This window comes from Gracilinanus agilis, chromosome 2 (assembly GCF_016433145.1).
Source record: "Gracilinanus agilis isolate LMUSP501 chromosome 2, AgileGrace, whole genome shotgun sequence".
NCBI classification, from domain to species: domain Eukaryota; kingdom Metazoa; phylum Chordata; class Mammalia; order Didelphimorphia; family Didelphidae; genus Gracilinanus; species Gracilinanus agilis.
Genome location: NC_058131.1, coordinates 240,323,145 through 240,342,975, shown reverse-complemented (window position 1 = coordinate 240,342,975; position 19,831 = coordinate 240,323,145). Strand labels below are relative to the sequence as shown.

At 45.2% G+C, this 19,831-nt stretch overlaps 1 protein-coding gene across 1 annotated transcript in view; it reads right to left on the bottom strand.

Moving 5' to 3' along the window:
• ADA (adenosine deaminase) overlaps positions 1 to 17,672 on the bottom strand; it is a 30,434-nt gene extending 12,762 nt beyond the window's left edge. Inside the window, exons 1-2 of the mRNA XM_044661081.1 lie at positions 17,593 to 17,672; positions 5,341 to 5,402 (exon numbers count right to left, since the gene is read on the bottom strand). Of these exons, the coding sequence (XP_044517016.1) occupies positions 5,341 to 5,402; positions 17,593 to 17,640 (110 nt within the window). The 5' untranslated portion in view covers positions 17,641 to 17,672. The remainder of the gene's footprint in view (positions 1 to 5,340; positions 5,403 to 17,592) is intronic.
• Between the last annotated feature and the right edge of the window lie 2,159 nt (positions 17,673 to 19,831).

The following is a 19,831-nucleotide window of genomic DNA, read 5'->3' as shown; positions in this document are numbered from 1 at the left end:
TAGCTGGGGTGATCTCATACTGTTTCCTCTTACTTCTTCTACTCCTGTGCACATGTCTGCCTCCCATGCCCAGAAGTTTTTGGGGGGGCAGCTAGATGGTACAGTAAATAGAGCAGTGGGCTTGGAGTCAGGAAGCCCTGACTTAAGACCCTTAACTTGCTGTGTGACTGTGGGCAAATCATTTTAACCTCTCTGCTTCATGGTCCTTAGCTCTAAAATGGGAACAACAGCAGCCTACCTCCTAGCGTTGTTGTGAAGACTGAAGGAGATAATGTTTGTAATAGTGTCTGGCACTTAATAAAATGCTTGTTCAATCCCTCTTTTATTTATGAAATCTTGTCACCTCTTCAAGGAAGCCTTTTCTAATCTTTTTCTTCAGTTCCCCCACTTGGTCTTTACAGAACACGTGATCCAATCTTTCTTGAGCACTTAACATAACAACATTGTTATTATACTTAATTCTTTGTGTGTTGTGGACCAGAAACTCCATGAGGATAAGGACAATGTCTCCTCTGAACTTTGTAACTCATAAAGGGCCCCTTTAAAATTTTAAATTCAGTTTAAATTCTCCTAATTTTCTTGAAATGTTTTGTTTCCACATCAAACTTGTTTTCTAATTTCTCCTTCCCCTAACCATCACCCATTCTAAGCTACAAAGTTTTAAAAAAAGGAAGCAAAAGGCAGTTCAGCAAAACTAACCAATAGGTCTAATGAGCGTATACAATGTTCCCATCCATAGTCTCCCTACCTCTGCAAGAAAGGGAGGGAGAGACCTTTTTCCAACTCTTTCCTATGACCAAACTTGGCCAGTAGAATATGATGTGTTTTTGTTTGGTTTTTCATTTTACCTTGTTGTAGCCGTTGTGTATACTATTCTCCTGGGTTTGCTATTGCAGTCTGTTGCAGTCCATCTCTCTTCCAATGCTTCTCTGAATTCTTCTTATTTGTTCCTTATTTCTTTTCTTTTTAACCCTGACTTTCTATCTTAGAATCAATACTAAGTATCAGTTCCAAGGCAGAAGAGCGGTAAAGGTTTGGCAACTAGGTTTAAGTGAGTGGCTTTCCCAAGATCACACAGCTAGGAAATGTCTGGATTTGAACTCAGGTCCTCCAGATTGCAGACTCGGCTTTCTATCCACTGAGTGACCTAGCTGCCCCATGTCAACTGTTTCTTAAAGCAATATAATATTCTACTACAATCTGTTTAGTCATCCCTCAATCTATAAGTCCTTCGTCTGTTTCCAATTTTTGTTTTTCCCCAACAAAAGGTTATTTGGCTATTTGGGTCAACATGGACCCTTTCTTTATGCCATTGGCCTTCTGGGGGTATATGACTAGCAGTAGGAAACATGGAGCAAAAGGTATGACCATTTAGATGATTTTCTTAGCTCCAAATCATTTTACAGCATATAGACCAATTCACTGCTCCACTGGTTGTTCAGTTATTTCAGTTACATCTGACTCTTCATGACCCCATCTGGAGTCTTCTTGGCAAAGGTCTTACAGTGGTTTACCATTTCCTTCTCCAGCTCATTTGACAGATGAGGAAACTGAGGCACACAAGGTGACGTGACTTGCCCAGGGTCACATGGCTAATAAATATCTGAAGTTGGATTTGAGCTCAGGAACAAACATGAATCTTCCTGATTATAAACCCAGTACTTTCTCCATTGCTTGAGTGGAATTTCCCCTCACTGGTATTGAGTCGTTTCAGTTCTGCCCATGTTCAACTTGCCATGACCCAATTTGGGGCTTTTTTGGTAAAGATACTGGAGTGGTTTGTCATCTCCTTCTCCAGTTCATTTTCTAGGAGTAAACTGAGGCAGAGAAGATTACACAGCTAGGAAATGTCTGCGGCTAGATTCAAACTCAGGAAGATGAGTCTTCCTGACTCAAAGCCTGGCACTCTATCCACTGTGCCACCTAGCTACCCCCAATCCGATGTGCTTTTATTCAAAGTCCCGCCAACACTGATTATTTTCATTTTCGGTCACCTTTACCAGTTTTCTAGGACTCTTAATCAATGTTTATGTTAGTAAGCCTGAATAAGTGGACAAATGGGAAGGGGGAAAGAGGGAGAGGGAACAAGGGAGGGAGAGGGAGAGAAAGAGAGACAGAGACAGAGACAGAAAGAATGAGGGAGGGTGGGAGAGAATCCAACCATCTATCAGAACTCAGAAATATTTGAAGTCATTGCTGACTCAGAACTTTCTCCCCTGTGGGGGACTTGCCCTGACTGCAGACTCCCTTCTCAGTACAAGAGGGTGTGACCCCTTGGCAGGGGCATGGTCCTGCCTGGCTTCATGCCAGGGAGAGACTTATCAGGGCACTGATTGCTGGCTCAACAATTCCTGCAGGACTGAGCAGGCGCCACTGACTTCCTCTATCTCTAGGCCTGCCTCCCTCATAGACTACTACCACCACCCACTTGGGATGGCCAAGGGAGGGGGTCAAGAGGACAAAAGAGCCCTGCAGCCTTAAGTCTGAACAACTCAATGAGGGAGGGGTTCTTCTAAGTGCAGAATGCTAGGGATGCTGTCAGTGGAGCAGTGGGGCTGCCTACTATTGCCCACCCCCCAGATTTTCACTTTTCTTTTCCAAATTCCACTGATGGGATTTGTGTCTAGATTCTGAGTCTAGCTCCAGGCTGGCATCTTTCTTCCCCTCCTCTCCTTCTATACTATGTTCCCCCCTCTCTTTCTGGACTCATGCTATAGGCTTTGGAAAGAACCAGAGAGATCATTTATCCCAACTCTCTTCTTTTACAGATGAGGAAACAGAGGCCCAGAGATTGAAGTAAATAGCAAATCCAGGTCCTCTAACTCCAAATGAAATGCTTTTGTCTCTCTCCTGCTCTGTTCTTTTCTTGCCTGCATTTATCAGATTCAAAATCTAGAGGCAAAGTGACCCAAGACCCTCTGGCCCTGTGAGGATTTACTTTTCATGTGCTGTATTAATTAGGGACAATTACTGTGCATTTCTGTGCCTAGGATCTGAGTCAGAGATACCATCTAGTCTGCTACTTTTTGCATTTTCTTTGTTCTTAGGAATGCCAAAGAATATTTTCCTTTTTTAACAGAATTTGATTAAAAAATTGAAAGGCAAAAAGTTCTTTTTCCAGGGTATGCGACCTGTCCACCCGTGGAGATGTGGAAGGGTGGATAGTCTATGGGCCACCTCTAAATTAGCTATGACCAACTAAAGATGTCTTTCTCTTGGGAATCACATTCCACCTGTTCCCTTGAAGCTCACTAGCATAACTGATTTCTAGGCTCTCTGATTACCAAAGGTCTCTCCAAATTTCAGAGGCCTCCCTAAACCTTAGCTGCCTCCCTAAAGGCCAGACCTCCTCATTATCTGACTTCCATCACTTGACTTTGCCCCCAAGCTTTGCTCCCTTAACTTGGAATCCTGAAAAACAATGTAGCTATGACCTCTAATGACCACCAACTCCTGAGTCCTAAACTTGCCAGCTTCTAGAATTCAGATTACTCTCTACCCCTTCTGATAAGGGAAACTTCAAAAGAAATAAATCAAACAAAGTATTCTGAGGAACCCCCCCAAGATAGCAGGCAGCTCCCTCCTTTCCTTTCTCCCTGCTCAAGGAAATGCTTTTCACTCAATATTTTATCTCCATAATGATGTTCTAGGCTTTTCTTATCCCCTTAATAAGGGTTCTCTATTTTGCTTATCATCTTATGGCATTTCTTCCCTTCTCATCTTGGTTCCCATTAGCTGCTGCTAATGACCTCATTAAGACTAGTTTATATTGCTATTTGGTCTAGATGGGGGAAAGACAAACAGAGCCAAGCCAGCCCGTCCTTACCCAAGGTTCCTTCCTATCTGGGGTGGGTGAGCAAATTTGACTGCTACCAGTTTCTGCCCTTTGAAACCTCATCTGATTGCAGGTCACCATTAGGGAGTCTGAAGTCACAGCCTCATGAGCTGAGGAACAGCAAACTCAGCTAAGCCATCTACTTGCTGGGTAACCCCCTCCCCCCAAGGGGGCATATTCTTCAAGCTCTCTGGACCTGTTTCCTCATTTGTAAAATGGAGATAATACTTCCTGACTCAGGCTTACGACACTGCAGTACATCCCCGTGCCAGCAAAGGTGAATTACTGCCATGGTCTGGTGGCCCTGTCTGATTGCTGATGAGCTTTGGACATCCCCCATTTTACTCAGTGATCCAGCGGCCTTTTTTTTTTTTTCCTAACCCCTTAACTTCTGTCTTGGAATCAATACTGTGTATTGGTTCCAAGGCAGAAGAATGTGTATGGATTAGACTAAGAAGCATCTGCAGTTAGATTTGAACTCAGGACCTCTTCCTGTCTCTGGGCCCGGTTCTCAATCTTCTGAGCCACTGCCCCAACCCAGGGGCCTGTTAATGAGAAATGTTCCACAGCTGTTCCTAAACCTATTCTACCAAATGGTCCAAGCAAGTGATACATGCTGATAGGCTCAGGAGCCTGCTGGGTCCAGCCTCTGAGCACATCCACATGACGGCAGGGGACCAGACATGAGAAGGCGGTCGATGCCAAAGCTGACACAAAGGAAGGAGGGCTCTGGAGCAGACAAACGGTCAGTCCCCCTAGACGCCTTGTGAGTTGGATCCCTTCCCAAGCCCGATCTTCTCTTCCAGTCACAGATTTCCCTAACTCCTCTCAGCTCCTTAGACTTCAGCTCTCGCTCCCAAGACACCCCGGGGCCCACCCCAGCTTGACTTTTTGTTTTACATTCTCTCTCCTCCCCAAGTGGACAGCAGAGCAGCTGTCAGGAGGCTGAACCTCACCTCGGACCCATGCTGGCTGTTCATCCTTTGGATGGTCACAGCTGTAGGCAGAGCTATGAAAGGATTCATTTCAGAGGAACACACCAACCTGCATGAATAAGAGTTTCCTCATCCAGAAGTTCCCTGTATCAGTGAAGGCACAGTTCTATCCCACATAAATGCAAGATCATTTCAGGAAGGAGACAATAATTATCAGAATGAATTTCGCCCCTTGGGGGCAGCCAGGTGGCTCGGTAGAGAGAGAACCAAGCCTGGAGTCAGAAGACCCGAGTTCAAATTTGGCTTCAGACACTTACTAGCTGTGTGACCCTGGTCGAGTCTCTTAACACTATTTGCTCCTTTTCTCATCTGTCAAATGAGCTGGAGAAGGAAATGGCCAACCACTCTAGTATCTTTGCCAAGAAAACCCCAAATGGGGTCATGGAGAGTCAGACTTGAACAACGATTGGGCCCTCGATAGTCAGCTAAGGTGGGAAGGAATAAAATACTTGTCTTAATCCCTCCCCCATCATTGGAGGCAAAAATCAATCCCTCATCCCCTTCACATACTCAGCATAGAACAAGATGGTTTCAGGCTTGATGGCTCCATCCAAATGGACATGAAGTTCTACCTAGGAGAGAGAAAGAACTGTAAGTATCCCTGGAAGCAGGAGTGCCAGGAAGCACACCAGTGTGGAGAGAGGGCGAAGCAAAGGGGCAGAGACAGAAAAGGCGGCAAGAGTCCCAGGCCCCTCTCCTCATCCCTACCCAAAGCCAGTATTCTAGATTGGACTCTCTGAGGAAAGATTGCCTGCCTGAAAACCTGAAAGTGACAGCAGGCTCCCTCCCCACTGCAGGGCACGTTGGAAGATGACCCTTCACCCCACGTAGCTCTGACCAAGGGGAAATCACTTCACTTCCCTGAAGTTACTGCCTTATCTGTAAAACAGGGTGAATAATATTTCTATAAATAGAGTTAATGTTAATTATGTGGACATCGATTTCATTTTATTATGTGTTTTTAGTATAATCGCATTAATTGTTATTGATGTTAATATATTAATTATGTGGCTAATTAACATAAGGCAATACCTTATGTTATAATAATGCCTTCTGGAATGACTACGATAGGGACTGAGACTCCGATTTCAGTGATGCAGGGGTCTCTGGGGTGGGGAAATTCTCTTTAATGTTCTCTTCGACTTGAGAGAGTTGCCAAGAACATGGAGAAATGAAGTGACTTGCCCAGGGTTACAGAACCAGGATGTATCAGAAGAAAATGTTTTCTAAATAGTCCAGTGCTATACATGCATGAATTGTTACGAATAATAACAAAAGAATCTTTAACTTCCTTCTGGGCTCAAGTCAAGACCTACTTCCAGAGTTCTTACTCCCCACCCCTACTTCCCTCTTTACTTTGTATTGACTCCCTTGTGTTGCCGGGTGGACAGAAAGCTGGTCCTGGAGTCGGGACATCCTATGTTCCAGTCTAGCCAACAGATTTATGCTATGAGCTGTGTTATTCTAGGCAAGTCACTTAACCCCTTAGCATCCGGGCAGCTCTCTAAGACCGAAGAGTATTTACTTGCATTGGTTGGCAAAGGGAATTTCTTCACCCTAATGTTGCCTGTCCCGATGAAATCACAAGTTCAGTCTCTATCCCAAAGTATAATATAAATAGGAGCCATTCTTGGCATATGTGGGGACAACAGAGATACAATCCATACTCTTCAAAGTCCTTAAAGAGAGACAAGACTCCGCATGAAGAGGAGTCGGGGCAGGCTTTTCAGAATCATCGAATTCAAAACTAGAAGGGAACTTAGAGATAATTTAATCCACCAGGTTTTAACCTTTTCTTTTTTTAAAAAACCCTTTCCTGCTGTCTTACTCAGTATTGGTTCCAAAGCAGAAAAGCTGAAAGGGCTAGGCAATTGGGGTCAAATGACTTGCCCAAGGTCACACAGCTAGGAAGTGTCTTTGGCCACATTTGAATCCAGGACCTCCAGTTCCAGGCTGCTGCGCCTCCTAACTACCTCGTTTTGTTTACATTTTTTTTTTATGTCCTAGACCAGTGTGATGGGACCTTCTCAAATCAGAATATTAGAGGAAATCTATCCCTAACTTATAGAACTGTGGGTTTACTTTGTTTTACCACAATATAAGCTCCTTTAAATCAAGTATAGTTTCATTTATGTCTTCCACATGCCTGGAATATAATATGTAGCTAATGAATGCTTGTTGAACAAACCAATTATTGTTGCAATCAAAGGAGAAAGTGAGGGGGAAGGAATCCAGCAGTGTAATACAGGGAATGAGAGGGACTACCCCAAAGAGTTCCATCAGTAGCCTTGGCCCATTAGCACTTTAGAACAATGAGTTTACTAGATTCTCTAAAGTGTCAGCTGAGAAGGCAGGGGTGTTGAAATAATCTTATTTTGGTTAAAAGGAGTTAAGGGGGGGGGGCAGCTGGATAGTTCAGTGGATTGAGAGCCAGGCCTAGAGACGGGAGGTCCTAGGTTCAAATCCGGCCTCAGATACTTCCCAGCTGGGTGACCCTGGGCAAGTCACTTAACCCCTGCTGCCCAGCCCTTACCACTCTTCTGCCTTGGAGCCAATACACAGTATTGACTCCAAGATGGAAGATAAGGGTTTAAAAAAATAAAATTAAAAATAAAAATAAAAAGAGTTAAAAGGATTTGTATATACTTAAAAAGATTCATGGAACTCCCTAATAATTGCCCACTCTAATATGGCTCCACTGGTTCTCTGGTTTCATAAATGCAATATTACAGGGTCAATCCCTAGCTGAGTCAGTGAGTTACCCTGTTCCATGGCCAAAGACCCTGCACATTTCCCTCAGGCTAAATCTTATCTCCCTCCATAATCTCCTAATTCAATTTAGTCAACTCACTGAGGGAGCAGTTAGGTGGCACAGTGGATGGAGCTTCAGGTCTAGAGTCAGGAGAACCTGGGTTCAAATTTGACCTCAGTCACTTCCTTGCTATGTGACCTTGAACAAGTCACTTAGCCCCAGTTGCCTATCATTTACTGCTCTTCTGCTTTGGAACCAATACTTAGTATAGATTCTAAGACAGAAAGAAGCTAAGGATTTTTTTTTTAAGCAATCAACTGATCCACCTGGGCCATAATCCACAGAACACTAAATATAAAAGAATAATAGCAGAATAGTAATGTGTCCCAGAGCCACGTCTGTCTAGGAAAGAAGATGAGAAGGATTTTCAGTATTAGTGATGATAAAAAGTTGGAAAGCTCTCTAGAAATGATGGCAAATTTACATAGTGCTGCAAACGCTTCATCCATATCTCGCTTGAACCCTGGCAGGCAGGTACTCTTTGCCTGGTCCTCGCCCTTCTGTCTTAGTGTTGTTAATAAGACAGAAAGGAAGAGTTCAGAGAAAAAAGTCCAGGTGAAGTTCCAGTAAGAAAGGGCTGGGATGAAAGAGTTAAAAGACAGCCCAGCACAAATCCAACCTCACTGCTGGGACCAAAGAACCACTTGGTTGGGTTATTGGACTGCTTGGTTAGAGCTGTTCTATTACACAATAGCCATTGTGGTTCTTAAAGACAGTTCCCAGGTCGGAGGACAGAGGAAAAGAAAGATACAGATCCTCCTGGCCGCCATCTTGGTCGCCTGAGCCTTCGCCCATGCAACTAGGAGACCGACTCCCTGGCTGTGGTGCTTAACACCTGCAGATTAGTTAAAGGCCTCGAGGACAATTTAACCAAATACACTTCCTGCTCTCTGAAAGCCCCTGGGATCCCTCCCAGAGCAGGAGCCTCTCTACAGAATCTGAAGAATGAGTCAAAATGATTCCTCCGATAGCAACATGCCCAGTGCAGTGGCAAGAGCTCGGGGCTGAGAGTCTTGAGACCTGGATTAAAAATCCTGGCTTTGCTACTAATGCCAGCAGACATTGGGCAAGTCATTTCCTTTCTCTGTCAAGTGAGGAGTGTGGAAGAAATGATCTCTGATAACTATGGAAAATCCTGTTCATGGGAGCAGCTAAGTAGCATAGTGGATAGAGTGCCAGGCCTGGAGACAGGAGGTCCTGGGTTCAAATTGAACCTCAGATACTTCCTAGTTGTGTGGCCCTGGGTAAATCACTTAATCCCAGTTTCCTAAACCTCAGTGCTCTTCTATCTTAGAAGTGATACTAAGATTGAAGAGAAGGGTTTTAAAGGAAAAAAAAAAAGAACCTCATTCACCAACATTTTGAGTCATAAAGTGTTTCGGGTTTCAGAGGCACAGCTTTAACAGAGTGAGGTTTGAGCAGAACCCCAAATCAGGGGTTGGGATGGGGTATACCTTTTTTTTCCCCTAAAGAGGCTCAAGCAATGGGCCCAGATATTCGGTGACTGCAATCTGTTTCAAATCCTTAGGGGGAAACTCTCCTCATGGGAAGACACCCACATGACATCACCCTCAAGGACAGGTGACAGCGAGTGAGAAAGGAATTTTTCCTGGGACTTTTGGGGTTCAGGGCCCTTTGTGGGGCAAGGAGCCAGACGGACAGGAAACATGATTGTAGGATCCCCCGAATACAGACGATCCCTCAGTCAAGGGGGCACCCTGCCCACTGGGCACTGTCCCAGGACAGAGAATACAAAGGAGGAAGGAAGTCTGAGGGCATTGAGAGCCTTGCAGATAAGCAGAGGGCAGCTGGCCCCTGGAGACCAAGGAGAACTCGTCAATAGAGGGTGTAGCCAGCTAGAGCTGGGGATCCTCCTCTCTTTAGTTTCTCAGTCTGGGCACTGTTGAACTAGCTCTGGCACAGCTGCGCCTGAGTTGGCAGGGGCTCAGGAGCAGCCGGCCTGGTTCCCTTCCAACCACCACCTGCAGGAAGGTCCTCTGGGTTTGCACCCTCCCAATGGGGGAAGGTTCTTGCATTGGGCTTCCAGGGGAAGGAGCAGGGCAGGAGCAGATGTTGCATCCCTCCTTCCTCCACCCCTCCTCCCTGAAGTCTGATCATACAAGTCCTTTCGTTTCAGATTCAGGTTTGGCTGGTTGGTCCACCAACTTGCCATTCTGGAATACTGCAATTTCCCTGGTGGATCCCAAGCCAATAACTTCACTTTAAAATAAGGAAAGAGGAGGGAAGTAACTTAATAAAGACCACAGAGGCAGCTAGGTGACTCAGCGGATAGAGTTGGAAGTCCTGGGTTCAAATCTAGCCTCAGATATTTCCTAGCTGTGTGATCCTGGGCAAGTCACTTAACTCTCATTGCATAGGCCTTGCCCCTCCCCTCTTCTGTCTTAGAATTGATACTAGGTCAGAAGGTAAGGGTTTTAACCAAAAACAAACATAAAAAGACCTCATAGATAGGAAGTGGCCAGTCTGTGATGAGAATCCAGGACTTCTGATGCTAATCCCATGTTCTTTCTACTCTACCGTACTGCCTAAAGAATCAAAAGAGCTCTGGGCTCCGAGATACTATGACCTGTTATATGTCCTCTTAGGGATGAATGTCAGTGTTCAGGAAGAGACTCTCTTACAGTTGCTCAGAGACTCAATTAAGGCATATTATCCAAAGATCATTGAACATCCCGGGCAGGGCCAAGATTAGAACCAAATTTCTCTCTTTTCTATTCCTTCATTCCTTCCTTTGTTCATTTGTTCCTTCATTCGTCCCTTCCTTCTTCTTCCTTCCTTTGTTCCTTGGTTCCTTCATTCATTTGTTTGTTTGTTCATTCGTTCCTTCCTTTATCTTTCTTCTTTTCTTCCCTTCTCTTCTATCTTCAAATCAATACCAAATATTGGTTGTAAGGCAGAAGAGTAATAATTTGGGGTTAAGTGACTTGCCCAGGGTCATACAGCTAGGAAGGGTCTGAGATCTGATTTAAACCCAGAACCTCCCAACTCCAGAGCCTCCCAGCTGTTTTGTTTCATTTCTTGTCAGTGCTTTCTACTAAACTAAAATACCTGCCCCACTCTAAAATACCTGCCCCACTCTAAAATACCTGCCCCGCTCTAAAATAAATACCTGCCCCACTCTAAAAGGGGTGGATGGGTGGGTGCGTGGGTGCCTAGTCTGTCCTCCTATCTGTCTTCTTGTGGTGATTTCCTCCACTGAGTAGCCTGCCACTCTAGGGCTCTCCAGGGAGGTGTTCAATAGTGGAAGAAGGGAACTCCACCAGCCCCAAATAAAGACCCTAGGAGATAGCAGTCTGTGACAAAAAGAGATTTGGGGTCAGGAGACCTGGGTTCAGATCCTGATCCTCCCACTCCCTTTCCCTAGACTTCAGTTTGCTCCTCTGTTAGATGTGGGAGTCTGTTCTGTAGGGTCCCTTCTGGCTCCAAATCCCAGGACAAGGAGGCTTACTGAGCTTGACCACCCAGGGCCACTTCCTAGGTCACAAAGCAGACAAATCTCTAGAGTCCAGCTAAGCCCCGAGGATTCGTGACCCGCCTCTGAGATCACCCTCAAGTCCAGGGCCATTCCGGATAAGCCAAGAAGTTGTCCTGCACAGGCCGGATACCCGCTGGTCTTCCTGACCTCATTTTCTGCAAACAATACATTGGTCGAGGGCCAGGGACTGAAAAGAGGTTCAGAGCTGGCTAGGGGTCTCTCAGGTGGTCCCTTTGGAGGACGGTGGCTGGGTAGGAGGCATAACGCTTCCAGGAGAGGTGCAGATATTAAGAGGGAAGAGGGATAGCTGTGGAGGAGTCCACTTCAGTGCCCCCTCCTCTAGGAAGTCTTCCCTAACTACTGCAGCACGCCAAAGGCCAGCAGCAGTAGTTACTCAGGTCAACTCACCAGACATTTAGTAAGGCCCCTTCTTATTGTTGTTCAGGCCCGTCTGACCCCATGGACCACAGCTATTCATCATGGAGTTTTCTTGGCGAGGATCCTGGAACGGTTTGCCATTTCCTTTTCCAGTGGATCTTTTTGTCAGGCAGTCAGAGGTTAAATGACTTGTCCAGGGTCACGTCCAGGTGGGAAGTGTCTGAGCCACAGCTGTCTCCTTATTAAGGCCCTACCACCCTGTGCTTAATGTGCTCAGTGCCAGGGATCCCTGCTCTCAAGGAGCTTGTGATCTATTGGGAGAGCACGGCATGGGCACCAATAACATGAGAACAAGTAGGTAGTGGTGAAGCAACAAGATAACGTTTCTCAAGGCTTTGTGAACCTTAAAGGGCAACATATGAGAGGCAATGTAGCACAGTGGATAGAGAGCTCGACTTAAGTCCAGGAGACCTAGGTTCAAGTCCCACCTCTGACAGATATTGGTTGTGTGACCCTGGGCAAGTCATTGATCTGGGTGACTCTCTAAGTCTGGTCTGCTTGGATAGATTCTTCAGCCAGTTGTTTCCTATGCTAATTAGATCACAGATCAAAATTCCTATCCCTACAGTATTATAATATATGAACAATTCTTAATATTAATAATACTAATGATAGGGTAGATGGTAAAGTGGATAGAGCACTGGGCCTGGAGTCAGGAAGACCGGAGTTCAAATCCAGCTCAGATACTTAATTTGTGACTCGAGGGGCAAGTCATTTTGCCTCAGTTTCCTCCATTACAAAATGAGGGCCCTTCCAGGGAGAATCAAATAAGGCCATATTTATAAGTACTTAGTACAGTGCCTGGCACATAATAGGAGCTTAATAAGTGCTCATTTCCTTTCTTCCTTCTCTAAGAGCAAAGAGGTCCACACAGAACCATCTAGGATACGTAAGGAGATAAATCACTTTTAGGTGGATGAAAGTCGGGAGAGGCTTCGAGACTGATAGAATTTAGATCTAGAAGGGACTAGGGAGACCATCTAAGTTTAACTCCCTTATTTCAGATGGGGAAACTGAGGTCTATCAAGGGGAAATGACTTATCTAAGGTCACTTAGCTTGAGTCAACTACAGAACTGAGACTCAAATCCCCCAGATTCCCAATGGCAGGCCTCTTCCCACTAGATCAGTGATGACAAACCATTTAGAGATCTTAGAGACCGACTGCCAAAACTGCAACCCTCATGCTGCATGCAAGCCCCCTCCTTAGCCCAGACAGGGGAGGAAGTGCTTTCATTGTGCTGCTGGGCAGAGGGGCGGTGAAGTGAGGAATGCCCTCAGGTGCATGGAGAGGGTGAGAGAAGCATCCCCCCTGGCACACTTTAGCACAGGTGCCAAGGGATTGCCAACATGGCACTAGACCAGTGATAGGCAAACTACGGCCTGTGGGCCAGATGCGGTCCCCTGAAAGGTTCTATATGGCCATGCAACATTATTCCTAATCTGAAGAATACAATGAGTAGGATACAATACAATGAAACTTCAAAAGAGTTGCCTCAGAAACAGACTGACAGATGAGCATTTCCTTTCCTTTGGCCCCTCTTTAAAAAGTTTGCCCATCACTGCACTAGATTATGCTTGCCCTTTCTATGGAAATGCCACCTGAGCTGAGTCTTGGAAGAAAAGGATTTTTTTTCTTTTTTTTAAAATCCTTCCTTTTTATCTTAGAATCAATACTGTGTAATGGTTCCAAGGCAGAAATTCAGTAAAGGCTAGGCAATGGGGATTAAGTGACTTGCCCAAGGTCACACAGCTAGGAAGTGTCTACAGTCAGATTTAAACTTAGGACCTCCTGACTTCAGGTCTGGCTCTCAATCCACTGAGTCATCCAGTGGCCCCAAGAAAAGGATTTTCAACAGACCACCACCCTGGAAGACACAATTGATTTCTAGTCCATTGAGGTTTGCAGAGCACTTCACTACTTATCTGGTCACTATACGCTTTGTAACACAGTTGTGTGTGATCCCTTCTCTATGACATTATAAACTCCTTGAAGGCAGGGACTAATTTTCATCTTTGCCTTCTTAGCACCACGTTCTGTAAGTATACTATACCTGGGTTCAAGGCATAGAAGATGGCCTCTAGAGAGGGAAAGAAGAAGGGCAGATTGAGAACCGAGAACAGACAGGACTGGAATGAAAGAATGCTTAGGTGGAGTGGATTCAAAGGGGGTTAAATACCAAGCAGAAATGAAGACATAAGTCACATGCTATTTAATTTTGTCTATTTGTTGTTGTTCCCCATTTGAGGTTTTCTTGGCAGTGACACTAGAGTGGTTGGCCATTTCCTTCTCCAGTTCATTTGACAGACGAGGAAACTGAGTCCAACAGAGTGAAGTGACTTGCCCTGGGTCACACTGCTAGTAAGTGTCTGAGGCCAGACTTGAAATCACAAAGGAGGTTTTCCTGACTCCAGGTCTGGTGTATCCATTACCCCACCTGGCTGCCCTGTTTCATTCAGTGAGCCCATACCATTAGTCATCATCCCTGCTGACATTTATGTAGGGGTTGGATGTGTGATTCTATTTGTAAAGGGAATTCCTGAAAAAGGAAACTGTGTACCAGAGCAGGTTAGTCTTAGGAGAATTGCCTGAGGGCTTGAGAAGTTAAGATATCTATCTGCCCAGATTTAGGAGCTCAGTATGTGCCATAATTTTTCTAGGCCACATTTTTTTCTTCTTTTTCATAGAAACCTTTTGTCTTAGAATCAATTCTAAGGTCAATTTGCCTTTTGTCTTAGTATTGATTCTAAGACTTGAGTAGTAAGGGCTAGGCAAATAGGTTAAGTGATTTGCCCAGGGTGGCACAGCCAGGAAGTGTCTGAGGTCAAATTTGAACCCAAGACATCCCATCTCTGGTCCTGACCCTTAATCCACTGAGCCACCCAGCTGCCTCCTGCTTATACTTTTCTAATGCACTTAGCTAAAATTTGTTCTATTGTTTCAGTCACGTCTAACTCTTCATGACCCCATTTGGGATTTTCTTGGCAAAGATACTCGAGTTGCCATTTCTTTCTCCTACTCATTTGACAGATGAGGAAACTAAGGCAAACAGGGTGAAAAGACTTGCCCAGAGTCACGCAGCTAGTTAAGTATCTGAGGCCAGATATAAACTTATGAACGTGAGTCTTCCTAGTTCTAAGCCCAGTGCTCTATCTACTGCTCCACTTAGCTGCTCCCCACTTAGTATTTGTCACTCATCTTTCTAGTACATTGCAAACAGAGCTCTAGACACAGTAGACAATTAATGAATGCCAACTTTTGGAATCTAGGATTCACAAGTTGGTAAAACAAAAAGTCCCCCTTCCCAGAGGACATTGCTTTTGAAAATGTTTTTTGATCTCTTGTTTTAATATTGCCTTCATTGCCCAAAAGATAATTGCATTTAATAGGAAATCTCCTGAAATAAAAGGCCTTAAGAGCTAAAGAAATGAATTTTTAAGAACCAAAATTTGAAATTTGAGGCAGGTAGAAGCAGTAGCCATGTTAAATCAGGCCCTAGCTGTCTACTCCGTATTACATAAAGTTGAAATTGATGCCAGTGATAGAAAAGTTCGAGTGCCTCCCTCCGATTCTAACCACTCCAACCCCAGGATCCCTCCTAGACTAACTCTGGGAAGGTAGTGAACTAACCCAACTCGGTCTCAACCCCTGTTCTCCCAAGGGGAGAAAAGATGTCCATCAAGCTCCATCTGGCTATGGGAATCCAGATGGATTCCCTCCACACGTGGAGCTGAGAATTTCCTGGGCTCAGACTGACTCCCCAGCATCTGGTCCATGATCCAGAGCACTTCTCCAGATCATACTAGCATCCCTGGCCAGGCAGGCCACAGCCCTTGGCAGAAAATGCTAAACACAATTTGGAAATATAAAGCTTTCCTGTTATGATCAAGGCTTAGCCAATATACAATCCCTCTAGACTGAACTCTTCCTCCCCCACCCCCCCTTCCCTATCCCGAGCCAGTAGGAAGCTCCACCCCTCTGATACCCTCAATTTTCCTCTTGTTAATGCTATTGTTATTTCCAATCTACAGAGTCCTTTGGACAATTCTAAGTGCTTTCACCATCCAAAGCCAAAATCTGGTTTTGATTCTCACAAGATAGCCATAGTCTAACAGAGAGAAAAGCAGTCTCTGGGATCATTGGATCAAATTCAACCTCTGACTCAATTTGTGTGACCTTGGCTAAATCATCACCTCCTTGGGGCCTCAGTTTCTTCATCTGTAAAAATGAAAGGAATTAGACTAGATGGACTCTATAATCTCTTCCAGCTCTCCTCAGGTATTTTATCCCCATTTTACAAACAAGGAAGTCAAGAGAAGTAACGGAATAGGAATAGCTGATATTTCTATAGCACAAAGAACTCTTTTTACAATGTGGTGAGATCCACAGTGAGGTGGAGGATAAGGATTATTTATCACCAATTTTGCCAATAAAGAACCCTGAGGTCCAGAAAATAAGATGATTTAACCAAGGTTATACAGTCAACAAAGGGCAGAGCTAGGACTTGAGATGGGGGAGGTGCTGGTGGGGAACTTGGGTCTCCCAAATGCAGAACATAGAGACATCGGAAACCTGGGATGAAAGGGACCCTCAAGGCCATCTGATACAAGCTCTAAATTTTAGAACAGAGGAAACTAAAGGTCAGAGAGAAGGGGGAATAACTTTGCCTAAAGCCACTGAGGGAGTTCCAGAGAGAACTGTAATTAAAACTCAGATCTCCAGATTCCCTAATGGCTCCTTTGAGAAATGCTAAACTTAGGGATCTCTGGGATAACTATCTGGTCAGCTACTTTTCATTCCCATTCTGAATTGGATAGAGAAGGATACACAGAAACAGGTTCCAGCTGCCTCCTTCTTACAAGGGGAAAGGGAAGGAAATAAGCATATATATTGCACCTACTATGTGCACTGAGCAGTTTCACAAATTTTATCTCATTTGAGCCTCACAACAGTCTAGAAAAGTAGGTGTTATTAGCCCCATTTTATGGTTGAGGTAAGCAGAGGTTAAGGGATCAGGATCACATAGCTAGTAAGTACCGGAGGCCAGATTTGAATTCCTGTCTTCCTGACTACCAGCATTCTATCTATTATACCACTTGCTTCATTCTATATTTAAAGGCTAGAATTAGCTTTCTGAACTTACAGCTGGATTATCTCTATGGTCTACCACCCTAGTTACTATAGGATATATTGGAAGGGGAGCAAGAGTCTAGAGATTAAGAGATCTAGTTTCTTGTCCCAATTAATGTTAATTTTTTTTCTCTTCCCTGCACCTTGTTTTCTCCAGCTGTAAAACATTCTTTGTATGGAACCATTGAATGTGGAGCCAAAAAGGGCCCTTGACATATAACCCATTACCTTATGTAACACACACTGAACAGATGAGGAAAGTGAGGTCCAGAAGAGCTGTGACTTCCACAAACCACAACGGGCAGCAGAGAGCAGAGCTAGGATTCAAACCCAAGCCTTTTGACTCCCAAACCCATGCTTGCTCCATTATACCCTGTGTTCCCTTTCTAAAAAGTCCCACCCTTCCCCAGTCCTAACCCGCAAGGTTCTTTGTTCGCACATCGTCCTGCCTCTAGCTGTCCCTGTTCTCCGATCCCTTCCAGCGCTAACGCTCCAATGTTCTGTTCTAGCATTCTCCAGATCTGACAATGCCTGCTGCCCAAGGTCCCCCTCAGCCCTAATACTCTGTGCCCTTTTCCAAGCTTTTCACTCTCACCGGCGCCGAGGGTGCAAGGTCCCCTGCAGCGCCAATGTTTATGGTTCGGAATGGTCCTAGCCAGAATGCCTACCCTCCACCCAAGCTGTGAATTCAAACAACAGCTCCATCCCGGCACTGGATGCAAATGCGGGGCCCCGGCTAGGGGGAGCGCACCTTGGAGGTTCCTCCCAAGGAATGGGCCTGGGGGCGCTCCAGGCGCCGGCATTGGGGACCTGGGGCTTCCTAGTCCTCAGTTCCTTCCCCTTCCCATTCACCCGACCACCCTGAGCTCCCGGCTCCCCGCGCTCACTTTAGGCTTGTCAAACACTGGTGGCTGGTTCTTAGTGATCGGCTGCATTCTGGCCCTCTGCCGGTTCAGCTAGTTTTCTGCTGGGGGGGTTCCCGTCTCGGCCTCGCGCGCCACCACCCCTATTTTAACCCGGCTCTGGGGCTCCGGCCCGCCCCCAGCCCCGCCTGAGCCCCGCCTCCTCCACGCCCCTAGCCTGCCTGCTCCTCCCTCCCCCTCTCCTCCCTCCCCAACCCGAGGCTCGGACGCTCCCTCCCAAGGGAGGTTCCGTAGGCTGCCTCCCGAAGGAAGATCCAAACATCTGAAGCATCTGAAGGAAGAAGCCGCCGCCTCTCCGACTGATAGATACTCTCAGGTTTCCCGGAATTCAGCTCTGTTCGGGGGCTAGGGGCCAGGGCTGCGTGGGCCTAGGGAGGGAACCCCTGAAGATGATGTCCCCTGCAGGGAAACCGCGGCATCCCTACTGACAGAGTAGGGCGGGTTAGCCCCAGAGCCCTGGCCTGGAACCAGGAGGCGAGGGTTCAAGTTCTGACTGCTGTTCATTTGCTCTATGTCCTTGGGCAAGTGCATGGGCCTCAGTTTCCTTTTCTCTAAAATGAGGTGGTTGATTAAGATGATCTCTAAGGGCCCTTCAAGCTCCAGATCCTATTATTAGAACCACCAATTATCAGCCCTTTAAAAAGGATGTCATCAACCTGAAAATATATATGATATGACAAACCAGCAAAGTAGTTCATAATAGGAGCTTTAAAAGAGGTAGGAATAGGATTAATCTGGGAACTTCCAATGATGTCTACAATGCCTTGTGCTTATTATATAGATTTTGGGAAGGAGGGAAGGGCATAGGCTCTGCCACTGGTTTAGGAATAATGTACTAGCCACAGTCAATCTGCCTGGGAGAGGCTGAGGTGCCAGAGGGAGAGGCCTGGGTACTTGGGGGTAGCCTAGAGAAACTAAGACAAAAAGGGTACTCAAGATTTGAATATATCAACTAATCCTATCAAATGTGCTCTAGGGGTGCTTGAGGGTTTGTAGTCCAGTCTGGGACTAGAGTCAGTCAGGGTTTCTGGAAGACAGATCGTTTGGGGTGGGGGTGGGGGTGTTTATAACCCCAGGTTGTCATTTCCCTCTTCTGGCCATAGAGGTTCTGCCATTGACCTTAGCAAGGAACAAAGGCAGCGGGTCTAGGAGGGCCTGAAAATGGCCCTCTATTTACCAAAGCTGGGAGAGAGACAATGACCCAAGCATGGACAAATGGTTTCTGGGGGCATTGCCCATCAGCTACTGCGCATTTGACACTTAGCCAGAAGCCTTAGCCAGAAACCAGGCACTCCTCTTCAGCAAAATCTACAACAAAAAAAGCTACTCTATTTCCCACAGTCTATCATGTCTTTCAGGTCTTTAGGGGTCCAAGGCACCCTTCCATGGCCTTTTTCCTCTTCTGTAGAAGACAGATTCTTGAACAGTTTCGTTGCTGGAAAAGAAAACATGAGAAATCTATAACCAGATTCTGAAAAAGGGACTGATTGACTCTTTGGGTATTTGCTCATGTGCATATATAGGACTAAATTAGGCTGTTAACCACTGCAGAAATTCAGTAATTTGGACTGATTGAAAAGTTCTGATGGTCCTTAAAAAATTATTTGATACGGATGCTTAGAACAATATTAAAAGCTAACCCCATTAGCTAGCTTTTGACATCTTATTACATTTCCATTAAAATACATTTGTAGCAAGTAGACATATATAAACCACAATAAAAATAGTTTGCCTAACAATATCATATTAGTTGCATAGTTAAAACAATATTTTATAAATATTAAAAAAATACTAGGGGGACAGCTAGGAAGTTCAGTGGATTAAGAATCAGGCTTAGCGAAGGGAGGTCCTAGGTTCCAATCTGGCCTCAGACACTTTCTAGCTGTGTGACCCTGGCCAAGTCACTTAACCCCCATTGCCTAGCCCTTACCACTCTTCTGCCTTGGAATCAATATGCAGTATTGATTCTAAAATGGAAGGTTAAGGATTAAAAAAAAAAATTAAACTATAGAAATATAAAAGCCAAAAAACCAGCATCGATTTATCAAGGTTTGTAAAACTTTTGGGTGTTTAGAATGTTTGAAAATGACATAAATCACTGTTTGAGGAAAGAAATGAACAAAAATAAAAACCAGCTAATACTAAAGAAAAATTCTGATTGAACATCCTATTATAAAACCATAAACAGTATTAAAAATGTTTG